This window comes from Mytilus californianus, unplaced genomic scaffold, assembly GCF_021869535.1.
Source record: "Mytilus californianus isolate M0D057914Y unplaced genomic scaffold, xbMytCali1.0.p SCAF_8, whole genome shotgun sequence".
In the NCBI taxonomy this organism is placed as follows: Eukaryota; Metazoa; Mollusca; class Bivalvia; order Mytilida; family Mytilidae; genus Mytilus; species Mytilus californianus.
The window spans coordinates 1,176,500-1,186,749 of record NW_026262734.1 but is presented as its reverse complement, the minus strand read 5'-3'; the positions used below and the strand labels follow the sequence as shown (position 1 = coordinate 1,186,749).

At 32.8% G+C, this 10,250-nt stretch overlaps 1 protein-coding gene across 1 annotated transcript; it reads left to right on the top strand.

The window, feature by feature from the left end:
- Positions 1-5,499: 5,499 nt before the first annotated feature.
- LOC127711828 (putative nuclease HARBI1) lies at positions 5,500-9,989 on the top strand. Its single transcript, XM_052217982.1, has 2 exons — positions 5,500-5,646; positions 9,581-9,989. The coding sequence occupies exons 1-2, from the start codon at positions 5,504-5,506 to the stop codon at positions 9,870-9,872; spliced, it is 435 nt and encodes a 144-aa protein (XP_052073942.1). The 5' UTR covers positions 5,500-5,503; the 3' UTR covers positions 9,873-9,989.
- Positions 9,990-10,250: the final 261 nt, after the last annotated feature.

Genomic DNA, 10,250 nt, shown 5'->3' with positions numbered 1-10,250 from the left:
GTTGCTAACGTACACGTTATTTAATTTTGTACATTTCAACGGTAATCATATCGAATCATTTTCTTTCGTAATTGTGTCAGCATCAATGTATGTGTGTATATATATATATATATGTAACACTCCCAAACGTGTCCATCCCCCCAAACGTGTCCGATTCCCCCAAACGTGTCCATTCTCCCCAAACGTGTCCGTTATATTCAATATTGCCCAAACGTGTCCGATAATTGTTATTCGCCAAAACGTGTCCACTATTAAACGCCAGAACGTCTCACGTCTTTTAGCGCTAATACATGTATGTTCCTAATGAAATCAATAACGTGAACGGCAATTTTATGATGGGGGAGACAGTTGATGCAGTGGTCATTTATTAGCATTAGTTTGTATAATTGCAAATTTAATCTGTAACATATGAATTAACTTTTGACTGAAATTGCTTATTATCCAGTTGCAAGTATTTCATGCTCAATAAGATCGAGCATACATATTCTAGTACAGTTGAATTAATTGTTTACTGTGTAAATTATTTTGTACTAATAAACTTCGATGATGCCTTTTATATTAATCCGAATATTGCACGGCGGGCTTTCACCAGAATTCACTTCCCTTTTTTCAACAGCTCTGATATTTTAAAAGCTTTTCAAATCATAAACTGGTTATCAGGTTTTTTAATAAATTTGAGGTTTCGAGCATCACTAAAGACACAGGAACAAGAGACATAACGTACGGTGCCAAATATTTCATGCATTATTTGAACGACATCAGTAAATACTGTAGATAGATTCTATTATTATTCCGGGAATTTTGGATTGGGCCTAAATTTTTACGGTTATTCGGTATTAGCGCTAGTTGGGATTTTCATCTAAAAATTTAAGAGCGAGTAAAGACCGATTTTTTTATGACTTCAGTAAGAAACTACTTCAATCTCCGTTATGTAATAGAGGCCGTTTTAATAAAAGTTGTGGAAATTTAAAAAAAATGTTGCCTCCCAAAATACTACTGATGGCACCATGAAAGAGTGAACTGCTACAAAGGTTTTACTACGCAGAGATAGTAACATTCTTGCAACACGAGGTATCTGATTTGATATCTACAGTTTAACTGAGCATGGCTGCTTACATTTACATCCACCATAGCCGAACAGACGCCCCCACTTTAACCCAGGTTATACTGCTGGTTTAAAAAAGACCTAAAGTAATTTATTTCTATTTTTTTATGAAATAGTAAAATGAGTATAAGTTAATGAAAAAGCAATAACCAAATAACCTACGTATTTATAATATGGACACGAATGATAGTTCCAGTAAAATTTAAAAAAATAAGCTTGACACGTTTGGGGGATTGGACACGTTTGGGCGTTTATACAAATGACACGCTTTAGCGCTCTTTTACAACTAGACATGTTTTGCAGTTCAGTGACGTCGATGTGGACACGTTTGGGGGAATCAGACACGTTTGGGGGGAAGGACACGTTTCTGAGTGTTACATATATATTGAAGTATTGTGTTATAAGTAATACCAAATGAATATTCTGTACAAAATTAAGCCAAATAATACTTAAGGTGGTACCAAACACCTTGGCTAGAATGAATTTGGCTTTTTTAATTTTCATAAAATTTTGACACAATATTTACTTTGACCCTTTGACAAATTATAAAAATTTCAAAAAACTTGAACCACACACTTTCTCGGAAAAAATTCATTGAATATATAGCAGTTTGACAAACACTTATTTTGATCATTGATAAGCTTAATATTTCCTTAACAATAGAACGTGATTTAAACGTTTAGCTGGTTTTTTGAAGAGTTATCTCCCTGTAGTGTTATGTACCACCTTAATTACTTCATTAATTACACTAAAGACACCTGTTTCGGTTACACATATAGGCTGCATCATAATAGCTGATATTACATAATATATTTCAAATACATGTATTAATGATTCTAAAAGATTATGTTAGATCTAAACAATGCTGTGATTCCTTTGTTTCCATCAAGCTAAAAGTTTATGGTAAAGCTAAAGAAAGTTTTAATATCCTACATCTTCTGTAGAACATACTCTTCCTTTACATTGCAGAGTATCATCATAAGACTGATAGGCTTTGTGATTATCGTCTTATATCTCTTAACATATTCAAAGTGTTGTTAATGAATCAGATAATTCTTCTAATGGAACAAAATATTTATCTTTAACTGTTACAAATAAATTATGTAATGCCTGTTGTCTGTTAAAAATATCATCAAGATGATAATGACATAAAAATCTAAGACAGTACGACAGAACAACTGGTGGTATCAAAATACTTCGCTCTTCCACCTCAAGCTGTAGTTCTTCTGGTATTACTAATGAACGTCTCAAATAATTTACACTACATATAGTTGCTGATTTTATTCTTTCATTAAATGTAATTTTGGAATTAAGATTTTGTCTGTAACTATTCATTTCTTCTTCATCATACATAACACATCCCAAGTGCACCATATCATGACTACATGTTGATAGAAAATACTCGGTCAGTCTAAATGTTATATTACACTGACCTGTCACATAATAATACGACGCGTACAACAACCAACCCGACATAGCATCTGTCTCAATACCGTCTTGTAAATGTCTATGATAAAGCTTTTGTATGTTGTAAGTTTTACTTATTGTACTTGGTGGTGGTAGATATTTAGCTGCATATTCACTTATTATGCCATAATAATATTTACACGCAGCAATGATAAATGTGGACGATTCAAACATTTGGAAAGATTCAGAAAATTGCAGTAACTTATAACAATGAGAAATGTTTGTTGCGGAGTCTGGTGATCCACAAGTCTTGTACAAAAAGAAGTCTGACATTATGAACGAAGTTTCACTCTTTGTTCTAACAAACATCGATTTCCAATCTTAGTCGGAAATAAATTATTTATCAATCCATCAATTCTACCACAATTTATACTATGCAGTACACTCTGAAGTTTGTTATTGTTACTTTGGTCAACTATTCCTTTGAGCATGTTATGTTTAGGTACAATGTAGTTCGGACAGTAACAGTTGTGTACCCATAATATTATTTTATCAAGACAAAGAGAAAAACAATAAAACAATCTAACTATTTGAAAAGTTTTAATATTCACTTCATCTGAGACCCAGAATAAAGCGGTCTTCAGATAATAAGAACATAATAAATCTTAGACATCAACATTTGTATAAATGATATGCCGTAATGTTAATTTTAGAAGATCGTTACATAAGAGTTGAGTGAAATTAAATGAATGTACAAGTTGCTTTTCTGCCATAGAGAAAGACAATCTCCATAATAAACGACTTTCTGACATATTCTTGGGTCCTATAGGTACTAAAAGACATCCATATGTTTCAATCATGTCAATTACAAAATGTCGATAACGCCTTGTCCAAGGAATTGCACTGTAAGATCGTTTTTTACTTCAGAGGCAAACTGTAAAATCGAGATTCTGATCTTTATTTGATAAACAGGGGCCGTGTGAATATAGTTGATAACCTGCAAAATGTTGTTTTATTTTATGAAGAAATGCTTTCACTGATAAATATAAACCATTTGTAATACTTTCACAGCATTCAGAGGTGTCGAACTTAGATTCTTCGTCGTCTACTGCGATCAATCTAAGTCTTGTAAATTCTGGATGATCGTTATCTGACTCAATAACCAGTGTAGTTTTTTGTATTGGGTGTTTGATGTTCTGTACATTTTGAAATGCGTCTATGTTATTGAAGAGGAACATTAAATCTATGTCACTGCCTAGTAAATCCAGTCCATCTGCCAAACTTCCACTTGATATGTGTGTCTTATCATGCAGAAACAAATTCTCCATCACATCATTTATGATAGATATACGTTGTCTGTTGCGTATATCTATTTCAGTACCAACTGTATAAACTAAGTGTTCGTATAAGTATTCTTCCCTGAAATCATTTCTTGGCCAGAACATAGTATCTTTAAAATATGAATGTATATCATTTATGTTTATTAAAATCTAAAATCACATCTTCAAAATCGAAAATTTTCAAGATTAACATGCATTCCTTAGTGAAATGTGCATCTTTTGTATATGTAATTGCTTCATTTTTGTTGAATGTTTCGTACTGTAAATTGATGTTTCGAGAATAATTGACGATTAACAGATTATTGGTTCAAGTTGACTGTTAAGGTACACTAGAGGAACTGCGTGGTGCTTATCGAAGTGAAATTATATACATTTTATTATGCTTTTAGAAACACACATATTGAACAAATTCATTAGACTATAGTTGACACCAGTTTTATATACACTTTACTACTTTGATCACAACAATTTCATGTTGCTTCATTTTTGACTTATATACATTTAATTTCATTTTGACATCGGTCTGATATCCTTTAACTCTAATCCAGAAAGCTGACTTTAAACATTGTTTAACTGGTGATGTCTGACTTCAAACATTTTATATGAATAAAAAAAGTAGATTATCAAATGTTCAAATCTCGTGAATACATTTTAAGAGTACAAATAAAGTTGAAAAAATGAGTTTGGGGACTTATATGAACTCCAATCCTAACGAGACTGGGTAAGTCAATAGGATAAGCTTGACCTATATGCAATACCTCAATGCAAATCCATATTCAGTAAAGATTTCACACTAAACAATTGTGCACACTTATTGAATTTATAAAGCAGATAACTATTATTTTATTTTTTAAAAGATCCACGACCGCAAAAGACATTTTCTCTAAGACAAAGCCACATCTTTTCATGATAGGTCCGTAACATGCGTTGTATGTCAATTTTAGTCATCTTCATCATAGCCCTCATTAAACTAGAGGTTGGTATATACTGAAAACACTGTCTTTTTCAAAAGACCAAAAGTTACCTTTCAATCTTTTCTTTGTGCGTGTTGTTGGGTTGTTGTTTCATTTGCGAATACGCAAATTCATCGTCTTTTCATATCATTCCTGGGACTTCTTTAATTGAGCTGTTGACACCTGGCTGCCGTTTCATAAAACAATCGTTAGCGTACGTTTGATCGTTAACCAAACGTAACGCTAAAATTCCGTTTCATAAAACAATCGTACTTTGCGACGGTCGTACATTGCGTGCAAATCGCGAACGTTATTAGCGTGTACTTGAACCTATCGCAGATTAATCGCAGCGTCAAAGATGGCCGTCGCCTTATTAATTTTTAGACACAATGAACGCAGGGCACTGCGCAGGGAAAGAGTATTTAGAGATAGAACTAACATTATGGACAATCTGAATGACATAGAAATAATTTCAAGATATCGTTTAGACAGACAAAGTATTTTTGAATTGGTAGATGTGCTTGCCCCTCACTTAGAAAGGCCGACACTGAAAAACTGATATCCATGGCATAAGTCGTTCTTTGGTTAGCAGAATTATATCATCTGTTACACTTTCTCTTGTTACAACCCTTCTACACAAAATAAAATTCCCTGTTGACCAACCTTCTTTGAGAGAAATAAAGCATGACTTTTATACAATGTCTGGTATGCCGAATGTTGTTGGTGCAGTTGACGGTACGTTGATACCAATAATTAGACCGAGTGAGGACGAGCAGATTTTTGTATGTAGGAAAAATTTTCACAGCTTGAATGTGCAAGCCATTTGTGATGCCAAAATGAAGTAAGTGTACAAGTCCTGTGCTTTTATATAAAATAAACTCTTCCACAAATATCTCCTTTATTATATGGAGACTTAGATTAATAAAGGCTTGTAAATTAAAATGTATCTTCCGTCAGATAAACATAAGACGATTATGTCTTTCAGCAATAAAATACTTTCTTTCTTCTAGTAGACGACACTGAGAGTGCTATGTACTTAAATGGTGAATTACTAGTATATAAAAAAAAACAACAAATATGTCTGGACTCATTTCATATCAAGTTATGATTAAAAAAACGTTTACCAACGATTTCGATCCATTATTTACTGTTGACGCTACATTATGGTGGCTTCTGTCACGTCCGCGTGTTTTATTAGGGAATGTTTGTTTGTCAAACCAAATTTACTCCGGTCAAAATAACATTGAGGTGTAAATAATATATATATGAAAATGATTTTAAAAAATTACGTTTGTTAGGTATTTACAACATATATATAGATATAGGACGATTTGGTATGATTGCCAATGAGACAACTCTCTATCCATGCAGGTCATAATTTGTAAAGGTAAAGCATTATAGGTCAAAGTACTTCCTTAAATACGGAGTCTTGACTCGCAGCGAATAGTAAGCTGTAAAGGGCCATGAATAAAGAGACTGCATAGATATGCTACTAACCAAAATAGTAGTTTGCGATATGAACAGGCATATTTCTAAAACTTCAGCAGTTTAATAATGATTTAAAACAAGAATGTGTCCATAGTACATGTTTGCCCCACTCGCACTATCATTTTCTATGTTCAGTGGACTATAAAGTAAAATTGTGGAAAAATCTAATTTGGTAATTAAATTAGAAATATCATATCATAAGGAACATGTGTTTTAAGTTGATTGGACTTCAACTTCATCAAAAACTACCTTAACTTAAAACTTCAACCTGAAACGGGACAGACGGACGAACGAACTGACGAACGGACGCTCAGACCAGAAAACATTACGCCCCTCTACTATCGCAGGTGGGGCATAAAAAATAAAACAGAATAATTAATTGATCTTGGCTGCTTACTTATACCTCTTAAATAAATAATACCCTGCAATTTCAATCGGTATAATTCTAGAATTTAAGAGTTGACAAAGGTGAAGAAATAGCAACAGAGACTGCGTAGAAATACGAAATATAACCCAAATGAAAAGCACTGAGTGAATTAGATTTAGACCTTTTCACTGATCCAATTTGGTGCCAAACTTTTTACTCTTCATTATTGCCATAAATAAATGTCACAGGCGTAAAGTAAAACAGTATTAATCAATTTATTTAACATAGACATCAAGTTCGTATTGTACGGCGCCTGAAATTGTTTTTAAGCTATCAAATCCCCTTCATAAATTTAAAGAAGTCGTCCAGGTATGAAAAAAAGAGGTTACATTCTCCCATTTGCATAGTCCAATGTATCAGCATACATGTGATTATTATTTTTATACATATACATGTATAACCATTAATAGAATTTTATACCATAAATCAAAAATAATATTCTTATGGGTCTGTATTTGTTTATAAATTTGTGTAGATATCAATATAACAAATAAAGTAGATGTTAGCATCTAAAGGTATCCATATATGGCCTTCAACGATGTGTGTTGTCTCAATCAATAGCAAATAAGAATGGAACACGCCATTCGGTGACCAGACTGTTGTCAAGTTGGAATAAAACACATCAGGTATCCAAAATCCACACGGGCATGTATGTACCCGCCTATTCATACCTCTTTTTCGTCCCAGCCCAGTATTATATGTCTCTGTTTTGCCCAAGTACATGTAGATAATCTCTTAGTTTGATCAACAGGCAAGAGCTAAGTTTGACTATATGCCAATTAATTCTTTAAATCGTAAACTGTAAGATAGTAAATAAACCAATGGTACATAATTATATATTTAAACAAGTCACACATATTGTGATAAACCATTGTTTGTCTACATGCGAGGTTTCGTTTTGGAAAATTTGTCATTTTTAATTACTATCTAAATTTAAAAATCCTGTTATATTTTTTTCATTTCAGTTTCTGTTTTAATCCTTTCACATATCACAATTTTTCTAATGAAATGGTTTCAGCTTCTGTGTTTTCAAATTTACTTTCGTGGTTAATGTACAAGTTAAAAGACGCGGACCTCGTTGGAGACACCTATTGAACAAAGAAATGTCATAACGTTACTTTAGAATGGTCACGTACGTGAGCTTGAAAATTCGTTTGAAACATTGATAGTGCAAAGTTCAATTGTTGATAATTAATCCCCTACCGACGAAGTCGAAGAGGACTTTAGGTTTGCACTCCGTCCTCTGTCTGTCTGTCTGAATGGTCACGTACGTGAGCTTGAAAATTCGTTTGAAACATTGATAGTGCAAAGTTCAATTGTTGATAATTAATCCCCTACCGACGAAGTCGAAGAGGACTTTAGGTTTGCACTCCGTCCGTCTGTCTGTCTGTCTGAATGGTCACGTACGTGAGCTTGAAAGTTCGTTTGAAACATTGATAGTGCAAAGTTCAATTGTTGATAATTAGTCCCCTACCGACGAAGTCGAAGGGGACTTTAGGTTTGCACTCCGTCTGTCTGTCTGTCTGTTTGTCTGTCTGTCTGTCTGTCCATCTGTCAGTCCGGCAAATCAGTTTTCCAGACTTTTTTTTCTTCGTGCTTGAAGATATTGATTTGATATTTGGTTTAATGATTTATCATGACAAGTTACAGGTCAAGTTCAATTTTCACGATTTTAGCTTTTCTCTTTGTTCAGTTAAAGCTCTTTCCCTTGAATTAAATTTTAGATGAAATACTTATAAATAAGTAGATTTCTGTTCAAAGGGAAATAACTCATTTTTTAAAAGACAAAATGACTTTTGGTTTTTTTTCTTTTTGGTAAATGTTTGAAGAATTTAGTGGTAGGTTTGTTTGTCATTCTTGGAGATATTGATTTGATAATAAGTATATAGTTTTATCATGACAAGTTACAGATCAGGTGGAATCTTGTTCCAGTCTGATAATTTTTTGCAGAAATATGGTCTTTGGACATAAAAAATTCACTTAATTAATCAGTTTTCAACAGTTTTTTTCGTCATGCTTGAAGAATTTGACTTGATATTTTTATGTTGTTTACACCATGAAAAGTTATAGATCAAGTTAGAATTTCGTTCCATTACAATGAATTTGTAACAGGTAGGGGACTATGTATTGCCATGCAATAATCACAGAATGCTTGTTATTTCTGACTTTATAAAAATATTTTATTGAAATTAAAACTTCGATAGCAACGAATGTGCTGACAAAATGAAGTTGTATTGTATTGTATTGTATTGGAACGAAACATTTGCCACTGGACATTAGACAAACAAATAAATATCAATCATGTACTGGGACTATTATACTTGGTGTAATAGTCCCAGTCATGTACAAATAGCCATGTACATGTACTGTTTACATAAGCGATGATATTTGTAATAAAATTGAGAATTGAAAATGGGAATGTGTCAAACAGACAACAACCCGACCAAAAAGCAGAAAACAGCCGAAGGCTACCAATGAGTCTTTAATACAGCGAGAAAATCCCGCACCCGGATCGAGGGGTATCATGTTCGTTCACCCTTATTACATGCTCGCCCTGAGTTAGTGAGCCCATAGAGTCCTTTCGCCCTGGATTCATTCTGCTTACTAATATAAAGAAAATAATTATTAATACAGTTATTGAAGTGAAATAAATTTACTCAGATATTAATATGATATAAATGCTCGAAATTCGTGAAAATACATGGAAAGATTCTAAAGTTATTGGCTTGTTTTGGAGCACTGAATTGTTCATAGTAATAGTTATCACTGCTTGTTGTAATAATCATAATTGTCTTCAATGGATTTATTATAAAAAAAACATTTTGTTTTGATAAACATGTACGAATTGTATATCATGAAGAGGATTCATACGTTCAAATACCAATGACAGCTTCATAATGCAGAATTGCTCTTTAAATGAAAAATTCGAGAACAAGCAGGTAGATGTCTGGCTTTTGGGTGATTCAGGGTATCCCCTTAAACCATGGCTGTTAACACCCTCCATAAATCCATCATCAAATGGAGAAGAAAAATACAACAGATGTCATAAAAGTACCAGGAATGTAATTGAGAGAGCCTTTGGACTTCTGAAATCCAGGTTTAGGTATAAAATTGTTAACATGTACATCCTGTGGTACTACTTGTACAAGTAATAAGAAGATATGATGACTTTTTTTACTTATATAAGTATACAAAATCTGAATGTCTAAGGGACATAACTAAGTCAAAAAATAATTTACCTATATATACAAGTTAATAAAAAACACTTGTATAAGTATCCTACAAATTTATTCATATATTAAAGTATATTTATATTTACTTCTTCAAGTAAATAAAAATTACTTGTACAAGTAGTACCCCTGACTGATGTATGGGAAATCTTTACACAGATGATGGTTGTAAGGAACTGCCACAAACAGTATAACAAGTTGATATTTACTAGTATCTAAATTTCATAATTCATTTGAATAAACTTAAAAAGATGTACAAAATTGAGTCAATAATGAACAAATTATATTGGTTTAACTGTA